The 27,641-nt window shown below is 47.2% G+C and overlaps 10 protein-coding genes across 10 annotated transcripts; 5 read left to right on the plus strand and 5 right to left on the minus strand.

Moving 5' to 3' along the window:
- Positions 1 to 1,250: 1,250 nt before the first annotated feature.
- SERLADRAFT_352412 (putative copper radical oxidase) lies at positions 1,251 to 3,762 on the plus strand (the record flags this gene model as incomplete). Its single annotated transcript, XM_007323469.1, has 4 exons — positions 1,251 to 1,367; positions 1,448 to 1,542; positions 1,592 to 2,160; positions 2,207 to 3,762. 4 exons carry the CDS (start codon positions 1,251 to 1,253, stop codon positions 3,760 to 3,762), a joined length of 2,337 nt encoding a protein of 778 aa, XP_007323531.1.
- Positions 3,763 to 4,151: 389 nt separating this feature from the next.
- Positions 4,152 to 7,698, minus strand: SERLADRAFT_373825 (uncharacterized protein; the record flags this gene model as incomplete). Its single annotated transcript, XM_007323129.1, has 15 exons — positions 4,152 to 4,270; positions 4,304 to 4,520; positions 4,598 to 4,731; positions 4,789 to 5,046; positions 5,119 to 5,204; positions 5,291 to 5,618; positions 5,691 to 5,900; positions 5,952 to 6,199; positions 6,346 to 6,455; positions 6,513 to 6,631; positions 6,712 to 6,900; positions 6,968 to 7,109; positions 7,167 to 7,313; positions 7,386 to 7,538; positions 7,588 to 7,698. 15 exons carry the CDS (start codon positions 7,696 to 7,698, stop codon positions 4,152 to 4,154), a joined length of 2,571 nt encoding a protein of 856 aa, XP_007323191.1.
- Positions 7,699 to 8,090: 392 nt separating this feature from the next.
- Positions 8,091 to 10,348, plus strand: SERLADRAFT_453094 (uncharacterized protein; the record flags this gene model as incomplete). The annotated part of the gene is made up of 4 exons (XM_007323130.1): positions 8,091 to 8,248; positions 8,317 to 8,397; positions 8,460 to 8,542; positions 8,602 to 10,348. 4 exons carry the CDS (start codon positions 8,138 to 8,140, stop codon positions 10,202 to 10,204), a joined length of 1,878 nt encoding a protein of 625 aa, XP_007323192.1.
- SERLADRAFT_400832 (uncharacterized protein) lies at positions 10,337 to 11,129 on the minus strand (the record flags this gene model as incomplete). Its single annotated transcript, XM_007323131.1, has 4 exons — positions 10,337 to 10,487; positions 10,539 to 10,719; positions 10,787 to 10,800; positions 10,866 to 11,129. 4 exons carry the CDS (start codon positions 11,115 to 11,117, stop codon positions 10,461 to 10,463), a joined length of 474 nt encoding a protein of 157 aa, XP_007323193.1.
- Positions 11,130 to 11,201: 72 nt separating this feature from the next.
- On the minus strand, positions 11,202 to 11,921 carry SERLADRAFT_478020 (uncharacterized protein; the record flags this gene model as incomplete). The annotated part of the gene is made up of 2 exons (XM_007323132.1): positions 11,202 to 11,547; positions 11,608 to 11,921. 2 exons carry the CDS (start codon positions 11,758 to 11,760, stop codon positions 11,431 to 11,433), a joined length of 270 nt encoding a protein of 89 aa, XP_007323194.1.
- SERLADRAFT_478024 (uncharacterized protein) lies at positions 11,900 to 12,613 on the minus strand (the record flags this gene model as incomplete). The annotated part of the gene is given in 2 exon segments (XM_007323133.1): positions 11,900 to 12,213; positions 12,228 to 12,613. The coding sequence occupies 2 exon segments, from the start codon at positions 12,514 to 12,516 to the stop codon at positions 12,140 to 12,142; spliced, it is 363 nt and encodes a 120-aa protein (XP_007323195.1).
- A 106-nt stretch (positions 12,614 to 12,719) lies between these two features.
- On the minus strand, positions 12,720 to 16,781 carry SERLADRAFT_453097 (uncharacterized protein; the record flags this gene model as incomplete). Its single annotated transcript, XM_007323134.1, has 11 exons — positions 12,720 to 13,483; positions 13,537 to 13,758; positions 13,811 to 13,933; positions 13,983 to 14,101; positions 14,162 to 14,189; positions 14,243 to 15,648; positions 15,702 to 15,839; positions 15,889 to 16,200; positions 16,250 to 16,474; positions 16,529 to 16,648; positions 16,715 to 16,781. The coding sequence occupies 11 exons, from the start codon at positions 16,779 to 16,781 to the stop codon at positions 12,821 to 12,823; spliced, it is 3,423 nt and encodes a 1,140-aa protein (XP_007323196.1).
- A 986-nt stretch (positions 16,782 to 17,767) lies between these two features.
- SERLADRAFT_358255 (amino acid permease) lies at positions 17,768 to 20,318 on the plus strand (the record flags this gene model as incomplete). Its single annotated transcript, XM_007323135.1, has 13 exons — positions 17,768 to 17,796; positions 17,853 to 17,973; positions 18,039 to 18,161; positions 18,224 to 18,236; positions 18,322 to 18,435; positions 18,499 to 18,529; positions 18,595 to 18,814; positions 18,865 to 19,080; positions 19,134 to 19,209; positions 19,263 to 19,591; positions 19,655 to 19,836; positions 19,892 to 19,943; positions 20,011 to 20,318. The coding sequence occupies 13 exons, from the start codon at positions 17,789 to 17,791 to the stop codon at positions 20,014 to 20,016; spliced, it is 1,491 nt and encodes a 496-aa protein (XP_007323197.1).
- A 959-nt stretch (positions 20,319 to 21,277) lies between these two features.
- SERLADRAFT_478030 (uncharacterized protein) lies at positions 21,278 to 23,168 on the plus strand (the record flags this gene model as incomplete). Its single annotated transcript, XM_007323136.1, has 6 exons — positions 21,278 to 21,291; positions 21,388 to 21,528; positions 21,585 to 21,688; positions 21,757 to 22,646; positions 22,703 to 22,736; positions 22,789 to 23,168. The coding sequence occupies 5 exons, from the start codon at positions 21,435 to 21,437 to the stop codon at positions 22,921 to 22,923; spliced, it is 1,257 nt and encodes a 418-aa protein (XP_007323198.1).
- Positions 23,169 to 24,326: 1,158 nt separating this feature from the next.
- On the plus strand, positions 24,327 to 26,133 carry SERLADRAFT_478033 (uncharacterized protein; the record flags this gene model as incomplete). Its single annotated transcript, XM_007323137.1, has 5 exons — positions 24,327 to 24,643; positions 24,702 to 24,874; positions 25,269 to 25,419; positions 25,472 to 25,838; positions 25,886 to 26,133. 4 exons carry the CDS (start codon positions 24,507 to 24,509, stop codon positions 25,710 to 25,712), a joined length of 702 nt encoding a protein of 233 aa, XP_007323199.1.
- Positions 26,134 to 27,641: the final 1,508 nt, after the last annotated feature.

The following is a 27,641-nucleotide window of genomic DNA, read 5'->3' on the forward strand; positions in this document are numbered from 1 at the left end:
GAAGAGGCGATACTGCTCACCTGTTCTTTAATAACATATAACACAGAAATTCAAGGCACAGAAGTACATAGGGAATAGCACGAAGTGGGGAGCCAAATATTACTTACCGGTGGTCGTACATGCTTGCCACACACGAACGTCGTGGCGTAGCAGTCAATCCAAGGATGCACGCGAATATGACGAAACGAATTTGAGCTGAATTCTTGGGTTGGGCCGCTCAAAGTCCAGTTACCACTTCGGAGGTATCATTTCGGAGCATGAGTCGCATCAAATATGGGTCCTTCGGGACGCATCTTCAGATATTACGCGGTAAGGTAAAGTCATGCACCGATGGAAAGGGGTAGACCTGTGCGGACAGTCCAAGAAAATGGGGATGTAGTAGTACCAAGACCAACGTCTAGGCTGGGAACTGAATAGAACGGGAAACCAAACCGGAGGCAAAAAGGGCTCGCACAACGTCTCATGATCAAATTTTCCTTGAGCGACGGAACCGAGAGCAGGAAGGCCCAACATCGGCGCATCAAGAGCCACGGACTCGGAGTAAAGTGACCGTGGGACCGCAGAGACCGCCTGGTGCAACAAGTAGAGGCAATAGCAGAGTGCCATGAGCTGCATGATGTTCTAAGACGCGTATAAAAATGGAGAAAGAGCCAGAAGACCAGGAAGATTGTTAAAGATAGTGCTGCAACAATGAAGTTGGTCTCCATTAGCCGACCAAATTATTGATATAAGTCGATATCAATTTATAACTGAAGGTTTTGGCTGTCTAAATATACGCCATGCGGGACTGCCGGTTGTTCTGGGACGAAGACCCCGGAAAAGTGAGGCCGTGCCATGCAAGATACAGACATGTCACAATCCAGCAGGTTATGAGAATCGCTTTGGACCCAAAATGAAATGGATAAAACCAAAGGCAATGCTGGAGAATGTATCGGCGAGAGTCATATCGGGAAATGGATTGGAGTGGAGGAGCAAGGTGGCGTCGGATGCCGTCTGAGAATGAAAATGAGACGGGACGGCATCGTGGGGTCCTTCTGTTGATGGAAATGGTTAATAAGCGAGACTAGGTCAAGTGTGGTCACATCCAAACAAACGCTGTAAAGTCTTCCACCCTTGATACAAAACACCCTCACATTCCTTACCTCGTCCCCTCCATCCTTCCTCTTAGGCCCCTATACAGCCTCCCTTTATTCTTCCAGTCTCTTTTTATCCTACCTTCTTGCCATACTCCAACTAGGCGTCGAACTACCATGTTCGCTGCTTTACCATGGCTTCCTATAGCCCTCGCTGCCTCTTCTCGCCTCGTCCAAGCTCAGCAAGCCGGCTCAATAGTCCAAGTCGGAAACACCCTCGTCAGCGCTATGATGGTAAGCCTTGGGCTGTCGCTGAATGTGCCATCATCCATCTTGATCATCCTCATCTTCCTTTTCGACTCGCGTTGTTCTAGATGTTCCTTGGTAACGAGGAAAAAGTATACATACTCGACAAAACGGAGGGAAACGCCGCCCAAATCAACGGTCACCCTGCATGGGGCGCTGCTTGGTAATCATCATCTGTCCTTCCTCGCCATGTCACTCACAACCAACCACAGGGACATCAACTCGCATACAGCCACCGCTATGGAAGTTTACACAAATACCTTCTGTGCTTCTGGCATGCACCTACCAAACGGTTCATATGTCACTTTCGGCGGTAACGGTGCCATTGGACCAGGTGGCGCTATTGGCAGCGTCCTGAACAGCGCAGGTTCAGGAGCTTACGACGCAACTTATGACGATTACGACGGTACCAAATCCATCCGTATCCTCAACCCGTGCACAAATGCGGACGACTTCGCAAGTGCGCAGTGCCAGTGGTTCGATAATGCCACAGTATTGTCGATGCAGAAACAACGATGGTACTCAGCTGCAGAGGCTCTTGGCGATGGAAGCATTGCTATTATCGGTGGATTTGTAAATGGCGGATATATCAACCGCAACACACCTAATGTCGACCCGGAGTACGAGGGTGGAGCTGCCGAACCTACGTACGAATTCTACCCGAGCAAAGGCCCCGCAACAGTCATGCAGTTCATGATCACGACTTCGGGTCTCAACTCCTATGCCCACACTTACCTCATGCCTGACGGGAAAATGCTTGTCCAAGCCAATATCTCGACCAGTACGTGTAGTTTAATTTTGCATGCTCTTGCATTAACGCGACTTAGTGCTTTGGGATCCGGATACCAACACTGAGACCGCTCTTCCCGGAATGCCCGGCAACGTGGCACGGGTCTATCCCGCTTCTGGTGCTGTCGCTATGCTTCCTCTCACCCCAGCTAACAACTACACGCCTACCGTTATTTTCTGCGGTGGTTCCGACATGCCAGATGAAGATTGGGGTAACTACTCTTACCCCGCTATCAACACCTGGGAATATCCGGCATCAGCAGACTGCCAGCGTTTGACCCCGGAACCTCAGGATGGATCCGCGCCTGTCTACGAGCAGGACGATGACATGCTGGAGGGTCGTACTATGGGTCAATTCATCAGTCTTCCAGATGGAACTCTTCTGGTCGTCAACGGAGGTCTTAATGGAACCGCTGGGTACGCTCAAGCTACTGGTCAAACCGCGAACTTCTACCAGATGGGTTTTGGTGAATCACTCGCTTCTGGACCTGTTGGTACCCCTGCTATCTACAACCCTAACGCTGCCAAGGGTTCGCGGTGGTCCAACGCTGGTCTTAGTAATTCTCCTCTCGCGCGCTTGTACCACTCTTCCGCAATGCTTCTCCCCGACGCTAGTGTCATGATCGCAGGGTCGAATCCCAACATCGATGTCAACACGAGCACGATCTACCCTACAACATATACTGCCGAAATATTTTACCCGCCTTACTTTTCTGCAAGCGTTCGTCCAGTTCCAACGGGCATTCCCAAAACCGTGACGTATGGTGGCCAATACTTTAACATCACTGTACCAGCAAGCTCGTATAGTGGTTCTGCTAACGCAGCTGCAGCGAACACCACTGTTGTCCTTTCCCGTGGTGGTTTCACGACTCACGCTATGAACATGGGTCAGCGCCACCTCCAGCTCAATAGTACCTACACCGTCAACTCCGATGGCTCTTATGTCCTTCATGTTTCTCAAGCTCCTCCCAATTCAAACATCTTCACCCCAGGTCCTGCTCTCATGTTCGTTGTCGTCTCTGGTATCCCAAGTAACGGTACAATGGTCACCGTTGGTAGTGGCCAAGTCGGGACCCAACCTACTTCGGCTGCTGTTGAACTTCCAGTAAGCCAAAGCTCAAGTTCCGCTAGCGGAACGGGCGGCACCACAAAGACTGGGGGCGCTAGCAAGCTGAGCACGGGAGCTCTAGTAGGTGCTATTGTGGGAGGTGTGGCAGGGGTTGCAGTACTCGGTGCGCTCTTTGGTATTTTTGTTGCCCGGCGTCGCCGTGCGCACCCACATCCGTATGTCCAGACGCATGATGTTGCCGGCGCAAAGCCAGGATCTGCGTACCCGATGAGCGGGTTGGGTGCGGGTGCGGCGGCGTTTGGGGGTCAGGGGAACAGGAATTCTGACTCGAGTGCTTTCGTTCCTCTGCAGCAGGATTTTAATACGAGTAGAGCGAGTTTGGTGTCGCCATATCGAGACAATTTCGCGAATGGAGATGGGATGATGACACCGAGAGGTAGTGATGTAGGAACGCCGCAGATGGGCGATGTAGGACGGGGTTATGATTCGTATTATGGGCCGCCTCCACGGCAGCCTGGGTACTAGTGTAGTGGATTTTGGTTGGGGCGAGTGGTGTAGGCGTGGACTCAATTTCTTTAACTATTTTTTGTTTTGTTACCTAGATTCACATCCATTGGACTATTCTTCCGACATAATGCGGGATAGGGCCGTCAACGCTAGTACTAGTTACTCGTTCTCTAGTTTTGTCTTTATTTGTGTTTTCCGTCTGCGACTAGTCGAAAAGTATTTGACATTTCATCGCATTGCTCGCCTCCCAGCTTCTCAATATCTACTTTTAGTTTGAATTCGAGGTCTTACGAGCGCTTAAATACTCTGAGACTCGACTGTCATCGATTTGTTTAGACGAATAGTTCAATCTATACATATATTGTACATCGAACTGCTACATCATTATTTTTTTTTGCTCTGTTCCCCTAGGCTTTCTCGAATATATAGAGATATGCCAGCTTCTTGAGTCCGTTCACGCTCTCCTTATCCGCCAAGACCACCTTCTCGTCATTGAAGAACACCCAGTCGTCCGCGCTATTCGAGTCTACGTTCATTTTGTCAGCTGACCCTTTCTTACCAGCTCCAGGGATCCGTATATGCGCAACGTAGTGTCCCGAGTGGACACTCGGGCCCTTGTGCGAGATAAATGCTTTAAGCCTGTAGCGAGCTGGTAGGCGAGTAGAACCAGGGAGTGCTTTCGCCGCTTTACTTTCGCCGCTAGCAGGCGGAACGTCTTCGCCAGTATCGTCCGGGTGATTGAACAGCCACTCCACCGCACGCTCTGGATCACCACCCTGAGAAAACGATCAGTAACTGAGCATCAATCATAGGACAGCAGTCTAAGAGATCACTAAGCAGATTAAAGACTGACCGTCTCTCGCAGAGCCTTCTTTGCTTGGGCGCTCGAAAAGCCCATATCAGCTAGCATTGCGACCTGCTCCGCCGATGGTTCACTACCTGAGGTCTGGCCCGTAGAGGATGCAATGACGATTGGATCATCGATATCTATGCATGGTTCATCAATAGGCTTCAATTTGATGAATTTGATATTAAACACTGTACCAGCGTCATCCATATGCCCAAACAACCATTCCATAGCAACTTCCGCTCCTGCGTTTCCCGTCGCAAGCAGTGCCTTCTGGCAACGAACAGTAGGGAATCCCATACCCTCCAAGAGTGCTACCGCCTCGGGATCAAATTGGGGAGCGCTTGGTGGATTAGAAGAGGAGTCTGGTAGCTCGATTTCATCAGGCTGCAGGCCTTGTCCTAGATAGCCATCCAAAGTAAGAACATCGTCTTGGGGAAGTATGATAGGGATATCTAGAACAAAAACAATATGGCAAGGGTGAGTGATGAAGATCGCATCATATAAAATCATGAGAGGGTACAAACCGAGTTTGGTTGGGACCCAGTTGACAAGCTGAAATTTTTTGGTGTGTACCACAAGAACATCTGGGAAACTCGCAAATTGTGTCTGCCTGCAGAACAAAGCCACAGATGGAGCAGAAAAACGCAACGTTCCACTCAACACGAGCACCAGTATACACAGTAACGATCGGCTTACCTGACTGCACTAACCTTTCCACACCCTCCTTCGCACTGATATTCAAGCTCTTCTCTGCCTGTGGCACCAAGGAGCAAATCGAGGCACTGCGTCAGCTGGATAGATTGATATTTTTTCCCTCCTGTATTGTCCTTCTTTGCGTTGGGCGCTCCGACCTGCGCAATCTCCTGCTCTACTACCCCCCCTCCTCCCTCGTCGTTGTGGAGTTCTTGTGCCGGCACGGCTACACTGAGCGAATCCATTGTGTCCACTCTATACCGAACCCTTTGGCATGATTGGCATTGCAAACGCTGTTCAAGACCAAATGCAAATGTTTCCGTGGGTTCTTCTACAGTTCCCATTGTCCGTCGATAGTCCATTGGTTAACAACGGCAAATACAGCTTGTTGAGCAGAACATACCAGTTGCACCTCCTCGCGTATGGTTGTGACGCCTAAGCACCGTAAGCAGATGTCCGAAGAATTCCTCCGCATCCTGCTGTCGCATGGTTGCGAATTCAGCATGTCCGCGTCCTACAAGCGCTTTAAATCCTGCAGGTTTGAGTCCCACTTGCCAAGGCGTCTTTTCTACCGGAGCATGAGCGAGAGGTTTATCTATGTGCATGAGCGAATCTATAGAAAAAAGTCACTGACTATACAAAATACCAGAATCAAAAGACAGACCTTGACCATGATGAGGCTTCGAATAGCGACCGCTCAGAAGCCCGTCAGCGATCTTAAACAACTGACAATCAAGACAATCGGCTGGAAGCGCCTGGCTACACGTCGACCAGTGTAAGATTGCTTGAGGAGAAACAATCACTTCTGGGGTACTTTTGGTGCCTTGAGACGGACCAGGGACCTGCCCGAAGTAGCGAGCTCGGAAGGCAGGGAGCGAGAACAGCATTTGGAGAACAGAAGCCATGTAACAGCTGCACGGTTTATTAGTAATGATTTTTTATCAGGATGTACCGCGGTATGGCGAACAGAAATGCCATATGAATAAATAATCGAAGACGTGTGCAAGATAACCTCGCTATCTATAGGCCACGGGTTTATTTGCAGATGGTAGACTCGCCTGTTTCCCAAATTGCTCAAACCCGTCGTCCCAGGCCCAAAAATTGGTTCCAATGCAGAACCATCTTCCGCAGTAAGGGAAAAGTCGAAAGTGAGGTTTTGCTCGATTTGCTGTTAGACATACATAATATTGTAAGAAACCGCCTTGAATATTTGGATTATACGTACTAGTTCTGTCATACTTTTCTCCGTTTTCTTCTGTGTTGCAACGCTGATACCAAATGTTTTAAGATGAGTAGCGAGGTCAGGATCGAGCCTTGCATCATTACATGCATAACAGTAGATATCTTCGTGAGTACAACCCACAACCCAGATGACATATGAAGCAAATTAAAAACCATATACTCAAAGTGACATTGACACTGACCTGCTCCACCTTCTGGTGTGATGGTACCTAATTTCACACAAGCTGCGTGGCCGCTCTCGTTGAAATGCGCAAGCGCATGCCCATTTCCACCTACGCCACCAAATTGGGCGCGACCGCAGCCCAATGCACCACAGCTAAGGCAAAGCCATAGATTTGAAGTAAGGTCACAGGAGGTACAATGCGCCAATCCTGCAAGATACAAAAGCCTCCAAATAAGATATAAAGGTAGATCGATGTGTGTAACACGAAAGCGTACCCTGTGGCGGGATAGGTGCACTCTGTACTTGCTCCAAAAGCAGTGTATGTTCGCAAGCAGTGATCTCCTCCTCCCATGCCTTGACCTCTGATTGACGAGCGGAAGACAGGGAGTGCAGCACTTCGTCTACGAGAGACCTTGTCTAAAAGAAGACGTTTGTTAACAGTAGCCTACATTCGAGAAGATTGGGTACGCATACGGCTGGATTATCAACAACGATCACCTTTCCATCTTCTGGATTGCACTTCCAACACTTTATCGCTGTGCTGTGCTCGAACTTATTTTCCTCTCGCTCTTCTACGATTGCAAGCTTTGTCATCTTGGCGGGTGGCTCCTCATCTTCAGCCTGGATGATATGGTGGGATGTCATAATTCATTGTGGGTTATTACTACAAAATTACATTTAATAATGACTAACCCGACTGGATGATTTGTTCTTTGGCGATCGTTTGACGTTCAGCGTAAAAGCATGACCTGATTGTGAGACGTGGGTGCGAGCATGATGCCGATCTTGATTAAGGCAAGCGCCATTAAAGCAAGCAAGACACACGTCAACTCCGAGTGGTCCATCCTGAGGAAGCATGAGACAGTTAAAAGATAATTCTTGAAAACTTGCTTACTTGGTTGTCGAAGCACTGGGTGCACTCTTCTCTGTGTACAGATTGGCTGAGCTTGGGCGGTTTCAGTGCAAGTAACTCATTGATATGAGGGCATCCCGTATCAAGTGACATCTTTCAAAGCTCCGATCTTTGGTCTACTGTAATCAAGGGAGTATATATGAGTTGTGCGCTCGTACCACGGCGATGGTGGTTATAACTTTGGAAACCAAGCGTCTTCAGCCACTTATTGGCGTGTGCATCACGTGACAAATCAGGTGACTCGTTATCAAGTCTTCTATGCGAAAGCCATCGTAGCGTCGCGTCGCTATTGAAGACCAATGTATGTTTTAAGTAGAAATGAACGTATACTATATTACCGTTTTACACCGCAGTTTTCTTATTAGAGCGTATGAACTTGCGATAGAGCGCTCGCAAGTTGCCCTCATTGCTAATGGACTTGACTCCATCACGTGACTTGATGGAATTTTTCGAGTAACAAATCGCCAACTTTTAGACTTGCTTTCATAGAACATCATCCACATACTTGAATCGCCTCTAATCTCTCTAGACGATGGTAGCTAACGGTCATGCCCCTAATGGAAGCGCAGAGGCGCCATTCGATGTCTCCGCTGTACCATCTGTTGTCGGCATAAATTTTGGCAACTCTTATGCGTCTATATCTGTACTGACAAAGGTACAAATCTACTGTGATCTATATATCTATGGACAAGCTGACCTCGTGGATTGCAGGAAGGATTAGCTGAATGTATAGCCAATGAGGACGGTGAGCGCCAGATCGCTTGTGCCATCGCTTTTCAAGGAGAGGAGATGGTAAGCTTGGCTGCAAATAATATTCAAGATCATGATTTTGATCCGTTTGGTTTTTCATTTAGTACATTGGGAATCAAGCTAAACACCAACTTGTTAAAAACTCTCAAAATACCATCACTGGTTTCCGTAATCTGCTTGGTAAAAAGTGTGTCTGCAAATCGTTCGCATTATTTGTTGTATGCTGATGTTGGCATGACTTGCCAGATTCTCCGAGATACCCCAATCAAGCTTGACTGTCTCTGCACCTGTCATCCAACACCCGTCTCTCCCTGATACACCCGCCTATAGAGTTCAGGTTCTCCAAGCTTCTCCTACGCCCCTTCCCATCACTGCAACGAACACTCCTGCTGCCTCTCAAACTGCCACTCCTCGCTCGGAACCCGTTTCTGTAGAACGCATATTGTCTGTATCAGAAGTAAACGTCATATTTTTGGGTTCTCTTCTCCAGTCTGCCGAAGATTTCCTTGGCAAAAAGGTCTTGGGCGCCGTCATCAGCATTCCTTCCTGGTTCGATGATGCTCAAAGAGACGCTTTGACCAACGCTGCCGAAGAAGCAGGGGTGAAAGTTCTTCAATTGCTGGACGATGCCGGCGCTGTTGCTGTCTGCACTGCCGTAGGACCAGAGGATGTTCCAGCTGATCGTACTCAACTGATCGTCGATTTCGGTGCATCCTCGCTGGAGCTCTCATTGCTTTCCATCCGTGAAGGCCTTGCATACTCCCTTGCTACTCTCTCAGACCCAAGTGTGGGAGGTGATGAGATTGACTCCAAACTTATCAAATTCTTCGCGAAAGAATTTACCAAAAAGACCAAAACGCCATTGACAGTATCGCCCGCAACCGACCCCCTTGATAAACGTGCGGAGGCCAAACTAAGGCTGGCCGTGGAACATACCAAACGCACTCTCAGTGCAAGTCCCGGAGCTGCTACATGCTCTGTGGAATCTCTGAAAGACGGGCTAGATTTCACCGGATCCATCAACAGGCTTCGATTTGACATGGAAATGCGTACCATCTACGATAAAGTCTACTCAAAAGTTAAAGAGCTCATCGCCAGCGTTAATCTGGATTTGTATGACGTCGACGAAATCGTTTATATTGGTGGCTCGGCCTGCCTACCCGGGTTGGATGAAACGCTTGCTGAGGGCTTTGTAGAGTCTGTCATTACGCCTTTCAAAGCAGGAACCGTCGTGGGCGGTGGCATCGGCGATCCCACTTCAATCTTGGCACGGGGATGTGCAATACAGGCTCGTTTACTTGCTTCCCTTGCAGGAGAGAGCGAGGAAGTTCAGGAAAGCTTTGGGAGGAGCAGTACTCGAAGCACCGTAAAATCAACGAGTAAAACCATCAGTCTTTTATTCCCTCAGGAGGGAGATGAGGCAGGTGAACTAGGAGGAAAGTGGATACCCATTGTTTTGAAGGAGACCCCTATACCATGCAGGAGGACGGTCAGCCTTGAGATCGAACTAGGGGATTCCGCAGAAGGACGAAAAATTGGTTTTGAAGTTTGGGAAGTAAGCGAGGGCGTCAAGGTTGAGCAGGTGCAGCCTCCGAAGGTAGAAGTTGAAGATGACGATGAGCCCGAAGAAGAAGAGCTGGAGGAGGTCAAGGAGAAGACACTTTCAAAAGAGGCCCTCTTAGCCTCACTTGCAGTGGAAGCAAAAAATGCCAAGAAAAAATCGGGCAAATGGCAAACAAAGATCGAGGCTCAGCTTATAATTTCGGAGAATGGCGATCTAAATATCAGCCTACAGGAGATTGGAAAGGATGGAAAGGGGGAGTTGATTTCAACAAGTGTGTCTGCCTAGATTTGCTCTCGCAAGGATCATAGACTCCCACGTTCCGACTTCATGCCATTGTGATAATTTACTGAATCACCAGTGTTAAATCATGTCTGCTAGGTATACCGAATGTTATTTCATTTGGAGGCGACAATTAACCCTACCTAACCACCTGGGGACAAAGGCGCCTGAAGTATCATAATGCACACCTCTTTTCGTCGGCAGTAGTGTCTCTCGGTGAGCACTTGAGCAGACTGAGATTATGATATCATTATATTCGGTATTATACGCCGATATCCTCGTTCCATTCCTGACGTATATCAGTGCAAGCCCGGATCACAAGTTGGCGAGCATAGCTTACCTCTGGTTTCTCCTGAATGAATCTCGACATCAAGTCTCTGCATTCATCATCGCCAACGACAATTACTTCTACCCCGCGACTTTTCAAGAGGTCTTCTCCCCCGACCCAGTTTGTGTTGTCACCGATTACAACCCGGGGAATCTTATACAACAAGATAGCACCCGTACACATGTTGCAAGGGCTGTAACAAGGAATTGTTGAGCTTGACTGGCATAGGAAATTTAGAGTATAAACTCATGAAGGCGTACCTCAAGGTGGTGTACTGTAAGTGAATAAGTGTAAGAAGCACGACGAAGGATAACCTGAGGGATTCGGTTAAGGGCTCACCATGGTACATTTGGAATATACTCCTGCTTTCAACCTACCGGCGTCCTGTAAAGCTGATATCTCGCCATGAAGTATTGCAGACGACTTCTGTATTCTCTCGTTGTGCCCGGTCCCTAGCACAATAGCTTCCCCAGCGTCGTCTAATGACCCGTGACAGACAAGTGCAGAACCTATGGGGATGCCTCCCTCCAGATAGCTTTTGCGAGCTTTGGATAGCGCTGTGTTCAATCCAAGTTTGTCGACAGGATTCATTGGTTCAAAGATAAGGGAATACGACCATGCCTTCCAGGAAGATTACGAGTCGTAAAAATAAATCGCGACTGGGCATTTCATTGGCTCGATATATATATATATATAAGATCACGTTGCTACCTGTAATTACAATGCTTATCCCGATATAATAGAAAAACGAAGATGGTGGAACAGTCCGTAATCCTTGTCGGTCCTGTACATAGGGCTAATGATCAAGTCGTAAGTACCGTGACATACATTGTAGACCGGAGTTTATATTATCTCGGCCACTACCGAGTATCTTATCATATTACTAGTGCACGTGTTATTTTTCTCAAAGTGCGGTGCGTAGTCTTGCCTTGAGTTGTGCTCGTTCTGCTTGAAGTTGTTCTCTGTCTGTTCTAAGCTGCTCTCGTTCCGCACGGCCTTCGTCTCTCCCGCGTTCGATGAGCTTTTGATGGAAATTAAATAAGTATTAAATAACAGAACCCAACTGTGACACTTTACTCACTGCACGTCGACTCTTTTCTCGTCCAATCTCCTCCTGCTTCATCTTTGCACAAGCCTCACCCCATGCCCTGCCGTATTCCGCAAATAGCATCTCTACACTGCCTCCATACTCGAATTTTAATCCCAGGTACTTGGATCGCAAGCTATGGGCCATATGTGTACTACATGTCTCCTCGCCAGCTGGACAGAGCTTCTTCAACGTGTCAAATACGGTGTTGGCAAACCAGTAGCACTGGTGCTCATAAAGATTGTAGAGCGGTGCATGCTTGCTCACTACTTGTAAAAGGACGCATAGCTGCTGAACAGAAGGTGGTAAATGATTTCCAGTGATATTACAGGGGGGAGGAAAGGTGAGTCGGCATAGCGTCGTATATGCTTTGTACTGTCTAGTGACTTCCGCTTTATTGTCTTCTCTGGTGACGTAGACACGGTCTTGCGCAGGACAGTCGGCGATTGACGGCGAAAATATACCCGATCCTGGGGCAAGAGGACGAAAATACAAGTTGGTCGCTCGTACAACCGCATGTGAACGGTCAACAACCAACAATGCTTTCGCAGTGTCTGTCGGATGATGGACGTAAATCAACAAGAACTCGTGTTTCTTGTATTCTTTACATTTACAAAACAGAACACGGTCAATATAGCACTGTGAGGTGTCATCTACTCGAAGAAGACGTTCCCATATGTCAGGTGTGGCTGGTCCAAAGGTTGCAGGCTGGAATAGACCAAAGATATCAGTTGGAAACGACATGCGCGGTCGAATAAGAGCTAGGTAGGGATGATGCGGAAGAATAGGAAAGGACTGGCTTGCGCCCATCTTCAGTCTACAGTGGTGAGGGTTTTTCAAGTCTGGTAGATCTGTCAAGAGCTCCGGAAAGTAGTAAGCTCCTACATTCCGCATGTCTAGCATATAAACGTATGTAGTTCTCTAATGCTGTAGCCCGAGAATCTCCACGAAGACCGGAACTGCTTATAGTAAAATCAATACTGTTCTACTCGGAGCATATAATGCCCGTTCCCCATATCCCCCCTACGGATACCAAGAGAATGCGATAGTTCGACGCTTCATCACACCTGCTGACCGAATACTGCAGAACTATTGCCCACAAGCCTATCAATATGAAAACAGCTGAATTATATTTAAAAAATTACCGTTAACATGGGTTGTCTATTCTAATTGAACTCGTAAAACATCAGACCTCGCTATGCTACCATTATAAAGTATCCTCAATAAATATAGGATCTACGTTCTTCCATGCTTTCTCGGCTCCTTCCTTCCATGCTCTTTCTCGTTCAATCCAATATTCCAATACATCTCCCGCTCTTAAAGGATTCCAAACTCTTTCCCCTGTATCTCCATCCGTCTCGGCCGTGAACCACCTTGGTTTGTGTGGAGGAAGTCTTCCCTCTTCTCGTGCCTTCCTTGTCACACGTTGTCTTTCCTCTTGTTTCCCCTTCAGCTCGTTCGCAAGCTCGTATCTCCCTAGCTCAAACGCCCGTTGATCCGGACGTAACCGACAGTCAGTGGGGCAAAGGAAAGGCTTTAACGTATCTTCGGGACAATCGTTTAGCGTGATGGCAAATGGTGTGAGGTTGAATGGTGCGACTGGCTTCTCGGAGTTTCTCCATAATAAAGTATATTCTGGTACGGCGTTGGGCGAGTCAGGCCCGCTAACAGGGACATCGGGATGCAGGAAACCACTCCCAGTGCCGACAGCACGGCAGATGAGCTGGCTATTCCAGCGACCAGCGATTTCGTAAGTCACTTCGCCATCAGCGTCCCTCACCAAACCAGAAATCTCAAAAGCATCCTTCCCTCGCCATCCTCGCGGTTTAAATGTAAAGACGCACTGATCTCCGGTGCGGTGGTTCGTGATCTGACATAGATGTAAGTTAGGTGCAGCGAGAAATGTGAAGTAAAACTAATCACAATCATGTCGCCGTAATGGTCTATCGTAGGAGAGCCTAGAATAAAGCCTGAAACATTGGTGGTGACTTTTTTCCAGCTATAATGCTCAACGACTTTGCCTGCCGTGTTCGCTGCCTTCGGATAATCTGGAGCCCACTCTTCCGGTAAAAGTAGCTCGGCGTGTGCGACACCAGTTGGACGGATTTCAAAGGATTTCCCCATAAATTTGTTTTGAGCATCCACCTAAAATGTGCCATCAAAAAATTGACCTCAATGCTGGGAGAACAAGCCCTACCTCGCCATAATAATGCCAGTATGGAGATTCAGCCCAACAAGCTGAGATTGGGGGATGATGACTGACTTGCTCGGACATATAACGGTATTCCTTGTCAAACCTAACGTATTCAAATGTCTCATTCTGCGGTTTATTAGCTATAGCCACTATGACTAGCCGAAAGAACACTCACCAGCATTGGGTTAAATGGCTTAGCTATCCGACCAATGGTTGAAGAGTAATTCGACATCGCAAAGGCGCCAACGAAGGCTATTCGACGATGAGGATCCTCCTCCCGTACAGAAATGTCCACTAGCACCATCGCCTCAACATCAGTAAAGCAAAATACGCCGAAATTTTGGCTTTACTCACGACATTCTGAAAATTCCATATCTTCCGCCTAAATGAGGTACTTAGACGCTTCCATAAACTGATCAGGGAGAAGAGCATTACCATTCGTTGTAACATGCTAGTGGGCTCATTGAAGAACACGGGGAAACTAATTTTCGTCAAATCCTTTCCTATACTGTGCTTCAGGACCGACCATAAACTTGTTGAAGGGCGATTGTCGGTGCCAATCGGCAAGCAGGTCCGCAGGTTTTGATACCCTACAAACGGCTCTATGCTAACCATCCCGGGAAGCGTGAGCTCGGAATTCATTGGACTAGTCATAAATTGGCTGATATTTAGATTGGGAAGCGTATTTGCCTCGATGGCGTCGAAGAATTCATCTTCCTCATCCGTGTCGATAGCATCCTCGTCGTCGTCTAAAGAAACCGACTGCCTCGGCCGGAGTGTGCGATGCGAAGTGGGTGTGGGTGTCGTGGAAAGTGAAAACGTGGGCTGAACAGCAGTAGAAGGCGAAGAAGCTGGGAGAGACAAAGCTGCCGGCTCTCCCGCGACTGGTAAAAAGTAACTTGCCTCTCTGTCCTCTGGCACAGGAGATGAAGAGAAAGCCATCGAAGAAGGTCTCTGCTTCAAAGTGCCCATTCCCTCACTCATACTAGCATCAAAGAACCGGCTTCCTCTTTTACGAGATCTCGTTCGGAGTTCTCTCTCCAGCGCCTCGCCCTCTCGTACAACAGTCTGTAGGCTTTCTTCCCATACTGACTGCCTCTCTCGCTCTCGTTGGAGGTGATTTCGCCACCACTCCTCACGATCTTGTGACATCTGCACGTACTCGTTGAGCATACTCTGCACCATGACGAAGGATTCTTTGAGAGCAGCTTTCAATTCTTGAGTGCGAGGTGAGCTGTTGGGCGGTAAAGAAAGATTTGCCAGTAATTGAGAAGTTAACTCCATCTGAGCGGCAGTTGAGTTCCCGTGTAGCTCAAATGTAGTGTTATGCGGTGGTACTGCCCCCGTCGATTCAGAAGCAGAAGAGGAATCGTTATTCGCTTCTTCTTCAGACGTCCTGCGGTATTTCTCATCTTTATCATTTTCAGGAGCGGGAGGGCTACCTTCTTCTGCTGTATCCGTATGATCTGCAAGTGAGCTAGCTGTTGACTTCATTCCCCCGAAACCTGTCCTCCTTGATACAGTGGATTGGAAACTCGTCCTAAATGGGATAGGCTTCAGCCCACTTTTGTCACTTTCAACACTCTTGCGTTGCGGGTCGTTCTCTGTCTCTCGTTTGTACCATTCCATGCTCTTGCCCAAAGCCTGTGTCCATCGGGATGCCTCCACAGGATGATTAGCTTTCATGTACCATTTTTGAACTCCTGAATGGTGACCTCGCGAAGGCATCGAGTGCACCTCAAAACGCAATTTTTCTCCACCAGGCGAAACTTTGAGAATCGCTGTTTTCATGAAAATTGTTCCTCGGCAAGTAATATTTTCGTCCTCTTGGTGACGGTAATCTATATGTCACAAAGTGAACAACTTGCGCGTGCAAGTTTCGTAGGACACCTACATGATAATACCCCATCTTCGAGTACAAACCATCGAGTGTTGTAACCACGAGCAACATTGGTATATTTATTGAGATAACCTTTCAACGCGGGAGGCCCAGATATAGGGGCATCAATGAGCGTAGTATCATGATTTGCAACTAAAATCACTCAGATCAAACAACCTTCACATGAACCAATTTGACCTACATTGCCGTAAGAACACCCTGACACGATCATCCTTACCGACGCCATCGTAAGCCATCTTTCCTCTACGATCACGTACAAATACATCTGCTCCAGCACGTACTGCTAGCTCAATGAGCCTAAGGTCTTTCCTTTTTGCAGCCTCGTGTAATAATGATTTGCCAGAAGCATCGTCCAGATAAGAGAGATTCACGAATCGAACTCGAGGAGACTCCAATAAGGAAACAAGAGCAGAATTTGGGGGAGTAGAAGGTGGTGAAAGGACGTATGTGCGTAGAAGAGAGCGATATGATGCATTGAGAAATGACCTTGAATCTGCATTTCCATTAGTAAGCCTTGTTTGCGTGATTTATGAAACACCCACCATCCAAAACACGAATAACATCTTTTCCTTTTGCAACTTCTCTACAGGTTTTGCCATCGCTATCTCGCAAGGTGTCGTTTATGCCAGGTTGCTCTAGAAGAAGGTTTATGATATCGGCTCGACCCAAAGATGCCGCGAGGTGGAGAGGGCTAATTCCAGAACCTGGAGGATGTATGCCATTTGGAGATATGGCTCGGTGTTCGAGAAGTAATTGCACTGTTTCGGCTATAGTAACGCGTCAGGGAACAAGAGACAATCGTCGAGATAGTGATAGGTTACCAGATGCGCAACGAACAGCGAGGTGAAGTGCTGCAGCGCCAGTGTTTAGATCGCCATCCACTGATGACCGCCGTTCTTTTCCAATCTCAGTCAAAAACGGGTGAATAAGAGCGGGATCCCCTGAAAGCACGAATATGGCAAGTGTTTTTTAATTAGAACTGACACGAGAGACACGCTGGAACGTACCGCTGCGCAAAGCAGACAAAAGTTTGACTTGGTATAGAGGTTCAGCGACGTCTGAAGGTCGGGGCATTGTGAGCTTTGTCGTCGTGGACAAGAGCAGAAACACGCACTCGCTGTTCCAAGACTGTGCACGGAGGCGCCTGCGTTTAAGCTGCTCATCAAGCCACAGATATTCTGATCTTTGGGGCTATTTCTGAGAAAGATGGTGGGGCTCCCCAACGCTCTAAATGTAGTTTCAGTGGGCGGTGAAACGGAAAAAGGCGACGGGCTGGGCTACAGTGGAGTAAAGGGCAACAGTTATATTAAACATGACAGAATCAGAATTCGGTGGAACCCTGGTGCTCTCGGCTGATGTAATCAAACCTAGGCCTCGTCCGCTTTACGACTCTTCTGTCTCAATGACGCGTTAGCTTGGGGGAAAGCGCTGTATCAGGAGTACTACAAAGACTACAACACCTTGGGATACAACTGAGACTTGTCTTCCACTTGAAAGTAATCCTGAGACCTCATTGCATGTCACGCTTTTGACCGTCGAGTGGGTGGCTCAACTCAGGCAAATTAGGTCTTTGGCGCTGGCAGTCGACCATACGCAATGTAGTTTCATTCTTAACCCAGGAGAGCATTCCCCAGCTCCGGTTCCTGCAAGTACGTCAATTGTCTATGTTTCTTAGTCGGATCACAGTATGAATTCCTCTAATTTACGCAGGACCGAAGGCAGAAGGTTGGATGGCCGGGATGCGGATACGAAACGCTACCAACTAGATCACGTCTTCTGTGTCACATAATAATTATGCCTCAATGGGGTGGGACCTCTTTCCCAAAGTCGACGCCCGTCCTTATCTCCTGACCTCAGCGTGCGATAAACTATGTCTGACAACGTTTATTTAAAAAACTTGGATTGTCAGCGCATTTGGCTCAGTGACCTCTTATCCGTCATTCAACGCTATCATGGATACTGGATCTGACGACCACGCTGCTGAAAAGGCCTCCCGGAAATGTATCGAGGGCGCTGAGTTGATTAGCACTGGCGTCCAAGAGAACAAATTACAGCGACGCTTGAAGGATCGACATGTCGCCATGATTAGGTTTCCCCGCTCCTTGGGTAATTCTGTTCGACGATCTCACCTGCATATACTTCTAGCATCGGCGGTGTCATTGGTACAGGCCTGTTTCTGGGCACAGCTTCAGCCTTGCGAAACGGTGGTCCTCTGGGTCTTCTCTTGGGTTATGTGTTCATTGGATCCATAAGTTATTGTGTCATGGTCAGTCCTAATTTCTTACCATCCGTGATGTAACAATTGACATTCGATGTTCTCGCTCCTGCCAGATATCTATTGGTGAAATGATTGCATACCTCCCCATTGCTGGAGGCCACATCAAATTGGCTGAGCGCTTCATTGATCCTGCGTTCTCATTCGCACTGGGTTGGAATTTCTGGTACAACTGGGTGGTAAATCTTGGTTCAATACTGGAAATCGTGTGTCTAGGCTAATGTTATATCTCATCCTAAAGGTTACACTACCGGGTAAGGTTGATGAACGCAAATGTCCAGAGACGACATGTTTACTCATAGATTTTGCGCTATAACTATATTCCTATCTATGATTTAGCCGAACTCTCAGCCGCTGCTACCCTGATCGATTACTGGAATCACAACGTCAGTAATGGTGTGTGGATAACAATGTGTCTTGTTATTGCAGTAGGAATTAATCTAAGCGGCGTTGGTGGGTTAGCTCTTTTGTTCCACAACCTTAGTTGACGAAAATACTCGTCTTATTCATATATAGGTGTATATGGAGAATGTGAATTCATTTTCTGGTGAATGGGCTGGATTTGCTTTCTTAGAAAATCGTTACTTATCTCTCCGAGCCAATTTTTTCTAGTTCAATCAAAGTTGTGACCATCACGGGCCTTATCATCTTGGGTATCATCGTTGACTTGGGCGGCGGGCCTAATCATGACCGCATAGGATTCCGTTACTGGAGAAATCCGGGGTTGTTCGTACAGTATGACGGCATCTCTGGCCCGAAAGGTCGATTCCTCGGATGGTCTGCCGTGGTTACACAAGCAGCCTTTTCTTATGTTGGGACAGAGGTTGTCGCTGTGCGTTTATTTCCCCTCTCCACTGAACGGTGAATGTATGTGTTTCGTAGATTGCCGCTGCTGAAGCCAAAAATCCTCGGCGCAATCTACCGAAGGCTGTCCGTCGAGTGTACATTCGTATCCTGCTTTTTTATATAGGCGGTGTTTTCATCATTGGATTGCTCGTTCCTTCAAATGAACCTCTTTTAAACTTGGCTGCAGAGAATGCTTCGGCATCACCATTTGTCATTGCAATAGACCAAGCAGGTATCAGAGGGTTGTCATCTGTAGGATTAATCTCCCAAATTAATGATCAGGCGTCTAACGAATGGTTCCCAAGGTTATTAATGCTGCACTCCTCACTTCGGCCTGGTCCGCAGCTTCAGGTGACCTGTATATTAGTTCACGGGGACTTTGTGAGTTGCAGTGTGTCTGTAGCTGAGATCGCTGACTGAATACCATTGTCAAGATGGGCTCGCTGCTTCGGGTAATGCATCCAAAATATTCTTACGCACGTCTCGCACAGGGCTCCCCTATGTCTCTGTCATCTTCTGCGCCATGTTCTCGCTTCTAGCTTATATGGTGGTCAATGCTAGCTCAGGCGATGTCTTTACATGGTTCTCGAGCATGTGTGCGACTGCAGGCTTGACAACTTGGTTTGGAATCGGCGTCATCTATATAAGGTTCCGCAAGGGATTCATCTCCCAGGGGTATGATAGGAGTACGTTGCCTTTTTCCTCCAGAGTCCAGCCCTTTGCCGCATGGTATGCCATGGTCGCCTCCTTGTTAACATTGCTGGTAGGTTCATTTAAGACTGTTGGGTACTGATCAATTTACCTGATGCAAACAACAACTGTATAGTTTAGCGCTTGGGAGGTGTTCCTCAACGATAGGTGGTCCACAGCAACATTCGTCACTAACTACCTGCCGATGATGCTGTTTCCTTTGCTTTATATCGCTGCCAAGGTATACACTAAGGTACCCTTCGTTAGAGTCGATGAAATGGATTTCAAGGGTGGCTTGACTGAAATTGAAAATGTCACGTATGTATCATTTTTCTTCTTTTTAAATGGTGGGTGGCTTAAAAGGACGATGCAGGTACGAGGAACCACCCCCAAAGCACTGGTTACAGACTGTCTGGTTCTGGATGGCAAGTATCATTCTATTAAGTGCTTCGTGGATATTTTGCTAAGCGTGATTTGTCTTTTCTTCTCTAGATGTGACGGAGAGTTATCATATTTCCGTTCTGTTAGAGACTTGTCTATCTTTTATCTTTTATGTTTCAAATAGAAGGGCTGTAGTGCGCATGTCTCACACCTACATGATCAGCGAACATCCATGCATAGTTCGTGGGATCTAGAAAGAGGTTTGAAGTCTTCACAGGGTTATGCCATTGGTGTATATAGCCCAAGTCTCGCTGATGTCACGCAAACGGGTGGTGCCGCTTTCTCTTGTCCCTAGTACGTAGAAGTCGTGCATTGTATACGTCACTTGACCTGCAGCCAGGAACTTGAATCGTAAAATTTCATTTCGTTCGTATTCAGGCTACAGGTACTCTGTATTATGACACATTAAACTCGCCAAGCTACCTGATGCTGGTACTTTATCTCTTAAGGAGGCGACAAGTCTGCCAGGCATCTGTACGTTCTGAATCAGCACTCGATACGAGGACCTCAGCTGCTATGAAAGGCATGACACCTACGTTCCTGTGGAGGCCGATTTCCGCAGGCATGCTCTTACGATGACATGATAGAAGACGATGCAGATAAGTACATATATGTCGCAGTCTTATGACCATCTTCAAACCGATGTTTCTGAAGCGGCCCTAAAAGTACCGGTGCTGACTGGGGTTGTTGCAACTTGAGGGGAAATTTTACTCACCTAATTTTCATGAGCTACCAGTAGTTGTCTGGCTGGAATTTGAAGCTATTATATCAGAACTTCAAGTTTTATGCCCGAGACCTTCATCTTATCTTTGTCTTCGGTACTAACCTGTAATCGTTGTTGTCATCATAGTTTATCCCGTCACTCCTTTTAAACCCTTCTGCCCTTTCTCTTTGACAAGTTAATTCATTCGACTATCCACCACCCCGAGGGCGGTGCCTCTGCTTCAAGATTTGTAACGTAGGCGCCTCTTCTCAAGTTTTATCGCTTCGCTATGGTCAGTCTATCGGTGGGGACCTTGATATGGGTATCGCTACAACCTCTCATTCGACTGTACGTTGCTTTATCTGCAATACATATGCTCAGGCTGAGCAAACACCTGGTCAACGTATCATGATAGGTTTTTATGCGTAGCATGTGGTTTCGCGATAACGAAGGCGGACATATTTCCCATCGTTGCAGCTCGGGGTGCAGGTCAGATTATGCTTGTGAGTATTGTGCACTTCCCTCATGATGGCATCGAAATTAAAGAACATGGTAGAATATCACTCTTCCAAACCTTATGTTTTCAAAGATTGTTCCAGCTTTCAATTCTCAAAACATCAGCGCTTTAGGTGCGTCTTCTCCCCGCATCATCTTATCACTCGCTGCTACTGACCGACTCCCCGCCTTTGATTTTCTTTTTCAAAATGAAACACAATGATCACCAGGCCCGCTCGTTGTCGTCGCATTTCTCTATGAAGGGATTGGAATTCTTATGTCTTTGCTCATAAAACAGTTCTTCTGGGTCCCGCATCGATTTAGATATGGCATTATAGTAGCTGGTGGGTGGGGAAATGTAGGTGATATACGTGAGTAGCCCGTCAGTTCCGGTTAGAAGTCGACCGAGAACTTAACTTATCCTCAGCAACATCTGTGGTCATGAGTATCACTGGATCAGCACCCTTTAACGGCACCGACGACCAAAATTTGTCTGTAGCTTACATTGCTGCGTTCCTTCTTATCTTCTGTGTAAGTAGCCTAACTCTGTTTTCCTTACGCCAAACGCTCCGATGGTCGTTAAAACTTTGGTGTTATAGATTACTCTGTTCCCAATGGGAGGTAGTCGGTGGATAGCGATGGATTATGTTGGTCCAGACGTGGAAAACCATGAAGTTCAAGAAATGATGCGTCTGAAGAGAAAAAGACTGATGGAGGGATGGAAGAAATTCTTTCACTGGCGAAGTCGCCAGTCGCAAGCAGATCTCGAGACTCCCACAGAGACAGAACCCAACGAAAACGAGAAACACATGCACAGTACCGCTGTGGAGCTGCGGCCTTGTACTGATAAGCAGCTATCATTCGATGGAGCTGCGGCTGGTTATACGGAGACTATGGTTCCACTTCACTCTGCAGAAGCCATGAGCTCTCAAGTCACAGTCTCTGCAGCACCCACGATCTTCCAGGCCGAGACGCTTGTTCAACCTCACCCTCTTCCTTCTTTTTCAAAAGGTCTATCGGCTGACCCTGTCCAGCCCGTGCCGCCCAAAGACAAACCATCAATCCGGAAGCGCATTTTGGTCCAAGGAATCGCTTCGTTGCGCTCTTTATTGACCCCTGCGTCTCTTTCCATCATCATTTCCTTCATTATATCTGTTATACCCCCTTTGAAAGCACTCTTTGTACCGGGTGTACCAGGAACGAATATTTCGCCGGCTCCTGACGGCCAACCTCCACTCGCCTTCTTGATGAACACCGCAACCTTTATAGGCGCTGCGTCAGTTCCGCTGGGCTTAATTACTCTTGGTTCTGCCTTGGCGAGGTTGAAGGTGCCTAGAAACGAGTGGAAGTTCCTTCCTGTTGGATCGATTATGTGGCTAGCCGTTGGAAGAATGTTGGTCATGCCTATACTCGGAGTTCTGATATGTCAGGGCCTAACTAACGTCGGCTTTATCGACGAGAACAACAATGTACTGAGATTTGTGTGCATGCAAGTGTTTCGAGTATCTCGTACTGTTGTGTCTACTAATCTGAATCCGAGTATAGATTTTTATCATGTTTGCCAACTGCAACAACACAGGCAGGTCTTACTATATCGAATATGTCCATTCAAACTCATTGTGCTTTGATAGGTTTTCCTCACTCAGGTGTACTCGGGTACTGGCTCAGCAGAACATTTATCGGCGTTTTTGATTCCTCAGTATATTCTCATGTTCATTACCATGACAGCTCTCACCGCCTATACTCTCCAGCTTCTTTTTCATTGACATGTAAAATGTGCATTTGATGTTTCACAAATGGTGATGTCGCATCGTCGACGGTTACGATCTATATGACCATATGAGGGTGTCAATCATCATCATACGCATCATGCTTATGAGATGCCCGGCATCTGTAAATCATGGTGATCAAAGCAGTACATTACTTGTATATTCAGTACTTCCAAAGTGATGCCTCCATATTTCAGATAGAATGTATATAGATTATCGGGCGGTACAGCACTGTTCGAAATCTAGATCTCTGTGAAGTGTAAGCATACTGTCGAGATATTAAAATTGGTCGTCTCGACATATTCAAGTGAAGAACTACCAACCCCAAACTTAGCAGCTTAGCTGCCGCAGTAATTGACCTTTATACGAGTGGTGGTGTGCATACTTATCGGCTCATTGTGCCGCTGCCACAGGCAATAGTAAAATACTACTGGAATGTGAGTCGCTAGCAGGTCGGATACATTTGCAGTTGGCCCAGGACTTTACGCGTCTAATTTGCAGCAAACCAGTTCATTAAGGACTTGAAAAGGACAGCGTTACTCTTCATCGCGTCAATGGATGATCGGTTCTCATACGAACAGATGTGACGACTAAGATTTCTGAACCAGGACTGAGCAGGCTAGTACCGGCGGCTAGATATGACGCGCAATCCGGTACTTTCAAACTGGAGCTTCGACCTTGAACAAAAAGTTGTCAATAGCTACCGATACCAAGTGTGTGTTGGCGCCTACTGCCAGTGCACTGTGAGCGATTTGAAAGAAGTTCAAATTTTCTATTTCAAGTACTTGATAGACTGCCAGTGGTTTGAGTTTACAGTAGCGCCGCTGATAGTAATATTGAGCTTCTGGGCTACTGGCACAGCTTGCTCGGTCACGTTACTTCTTTCATCTGCAAAATGGTCGAACTCGCTTGATAGTTTTATGGCTAAGCGCAATTCAAAAGTCTGAGCTAATCCCATTTGGGTTTCCAAAACTTCCTCCAACATACTTTTGAAGACCAATTTCGGTCAGATGTTGCAATTCAATTTTCAGTAGTTGCTGCTTTACACGTAGGACTTTTTCAAGGTGGCGAGCTAAGCAAGAATCGCACTAGGTAAATCGGCAGCATGGGGAGACGAGGTACTACAGCTTGGGTGGCTTGAAGGAATCCGTAAGATGTGACTAGAGGACGGCGTTGATGGTAGCGGACTGAGCGTGAGTGGATTGGCGTGATTGCGCGTCGCCAGGGCCTTTTTCTGACATGTCAAAGTGCCCAGTTTAGTTCGGTTTGGAATCTGGACAGAGGGTTGAGATAATCTCGGAATCACGCCGGCTAACCGAAGAGAATACAATCTGCCATAATACTCGTAAATAACGTAACACACTGAACTGAGAGTGACCGATTGTGACGGTTTCTGTCTCGATTAGGTGCGTATACTTCCCAACGTAGAATAGTTGAAAGTATTCTTTTCACGTTTACTCCTTTTGGTGTAACACACCATCCAGACAAATAAATAGGCTCGAGTGGTTCAACCACCCTCGAGCTTCTGTGTCCTCCCCCCTTCAACGTTCTCAAAGCGCCATCTCATCCCGCTGTGCAACATGACAGACGTCGAGAAAGGACACTCTTCTCAGGCCGATAACGGTCCTCAGCCTCGTCAGGACCAGTTCGTCAACAATTACGATGGCAGACACTCCTTTGCTCCCCGCCCAACGAAGATAGGTAACCCTGGTGCCCTGTATGTAGTTCTTTTTCCCGCCATATGTCTCGTTATCTGATCATCATCTTGTTTTTAGTGGTCTCTTTTCTTTCGCGTCGACGACGTTCTTGTTATCGCTCCTCAACGTCAACGCGCGCAGCCTCACCGAACCCAACATCGTCGTTGGTATGGCTCTCTTCACTGGTGGTCTTGCTCAGTTCATGGCGGGTATGTGGGAATTCCCACGCGGAAATGTGTTTGGCGCAACTGGTGAGTCGCCCATTTCACTGAGATAGCCGCTGTCAACATCAGTTACTCGTCGGTGGAACGTGTGACCCGCTGGTTTCTGTTGTTGCGCTACCCCACATTTGATGAGGTCATCTTATCTTAATCCGTCTTCTGCTCCCGCTCATCACTCGTTCTGGATTATCCGGCACCGATGATCTGAGATGTATTGCCTGTTTGGGACATTTTGTCTCTATAATCAACCCGTGGTGATTTGGCCTCAGGAACATTTTGTTTATTCTGTTCGCCGGTCTTTTAGATCTGCTCCCTCGTTCTGTGTCGGCCGCCATGCTTTCAAAGTATGGCTTATGGCGTGTTTTGTCATGAAAATGAAAATATAGTAACTTTGTGGGTTATTCTGACCTTTCTTACTATTTAGCCTTTACTTCCTATGGCGCGTTCTGGATGTCATTTGCCACTATCTTGATCCCAAGCAGCGGTATCGCATCTGCGTACGCCACAGCCGACGAATTAAATGAAGCTCTCGGTCTCTACCTCATGATGTGGTTTGTCTTTACCATGCTTTTGACGTGAGTGTGCTATATTTTTGCTTTGTTTCCGAACTAAGGTATTACATGACAGCCTTGGTGCACTGCGTCGCAACGTTGCTTTTATCGCTCTTCTTGGATTCCTGTCCCTCACCTTCCTGTTACTTGCCATTGCCAAGTTCAACGGAAACTTGAGCATTCAGAAGGCTGGTGGTGCATTTGGAATTGTGACAGCGTGGATCGCGTACTACGCCGCTGTTAGTGAATTGCTTGTTCCCGGAGAGAGCTGGTTCACGCTTCCATTGGGTGGTATCAAGCAGAAGAGAGAGGATTAAGCGAGAGGCTTTCCACTGAAGGTAATTGAATATACAAAACCACACAATATCAGGCTTGCTATACACGGTGGATCGACTATAGGGGCGGCCCGGTACAGGAATATTCTACAGTATCCTTCTATCTCAGTTCGTCCACATTTACTTCATTTCAAAACTCATCAACCCGACCGTAGGATAAACGGTTTATACATTTACTTTCACCTTCCATCACCGCGGTACCTTCTCTTATCTAGTTACTTTACCATTTTTTTTCATATGCCGTCTTGTATGTGATCATCGTTGTTTCATCCTCGATAGTACACCACTTCTGTCATCCCCTTTGTGAATGGTTTTAACTCCATTTTGTCTTATGTTAATTTTTCAGTTTCTTCTTCGGAGGTAGTATATCCATATACTAGTATCGAACTTTAATGCAGTCTAGTTCAAGAACTGGACGAGCCGAAGAACCGATGCAATAGCAAATTTACCATTACAGCGAAGTTATATTCTCTCCAACATTATTGGCCTCATGGTCAATAACTAGATGCGGAGATGAACTAGACTCGTTCAACTTCGACAGCATCGGAACAGAATCCATTGAAGAAATTGGGCGCCGAGACGTTCGTCAGAACGTTCAAGTATCAAATATAGAAAACGGGGGTGGCTGCTACGTACTGCATCAACATACTCTATCATGCTCTCCATATCTTTCATCCCCCACGCATCATGAGGCACGTCGAATCGTGAAAACGCTATTTCTGTTCATCCTGTAATGGGCGGGTTTCTCGGAACTTGGGGAGCTTGCGCGTGCAACAAGGTCCGACATTAATGCGAAATCGATGAATGTTAAGGCATAATGAATTCTGTCATCTGGCCTATCGGTCCGCGCTGGAGCCCCTAATGATTACAAAACCATGAAGGTGAGTATGGCAAAAGACCGATATACAACACAATCGCACGCGACCTGTGAGGCCGTAGTCTCAAAGAGCCAATGAGCCCTCGCGGTCTGCAGTAATTGAACAGCGAACAGCGCAGAGATAAATATATCGAGGGCAAAACCGATGACAATGGAGGGAAAGCTGCTGTTACCATGGGACTATGAATACTGAAAACAGTGTTGCGACCTGACCGGATAGCACGGCTACCGTTGAACCATGACTATTATCGATACAAATCGCGGGTGAGGTGAGCAGTGTTTGGATATTGGGATGCCAGGGTTTGGATCAACAAGAGTCTTTTGAAGGTTCGAACTTGAAGCAACTGATCAGTTGCGAGGAATCTCGAAAGTAAAATAAAGCACATTTGTCTCATGTGTGGCATAGGATAAGGAAGTACCAGTGATTTACAGGGTACGGTTGATGCGTTCCTTAAGTTTACCATACTAGCCACTGCAAACTATCTCCACACAGCACGACGTTTCCGTTTCGAGATAGCGCAAGAGCGCGTGGTACAGTGGGAGGGAAGGTAAATACCACGAAAACTACCTTGATAAGTTAGCATTATGCTCTCCCACTCAATCTCAATCACGGCTCACCATTTATTATTAACTTGACAAAACGTTACGTGTCCAAGAAACGTTGCACGTCAAAAGACTTTATTGAAGTCAGCGTCTTGTCCAGATATCAATATTTTAGACAGGTTGAGGATATAAGACGTGATAGGACATGGCACGCGTCCCCGAACCGTCATGAGCAAAACAGCCGATAAACGATCATGGGCCAGGTACGCCTTTACGTATCGATGCTACCTAGTGACGATTACCGCTTGATATCGCAGCCAACGAGGATGACTGGAGGTAATGCGTCGAGTCGTTATCGGAACTTTATCTGCCGCTTACTTCTCAGTATAGGCAAATTTCTGGTCTGTGGCGTCAAGTATTGATTCCATTGCATGTAAATGTCCGCAACATGCTGTCGAGGCGAGGACGCAAAGTTGGAGAAGACTGCGCTG

The sequence above is a fragment of the Serpula lacrymans genome (assembly GCF_000218685.1).
Source record: "Serpula lacrymans var. lacrymans S7.9 unplaced genomic scaffold SERLAscaffold_15, whole genome shotgun sequence".
NCBI lineage: Eukaryota > Fungi > Basidiomycota > Agaricomycetes > Boletales > Serpulaceae > Serpula > Serpula lacrymans.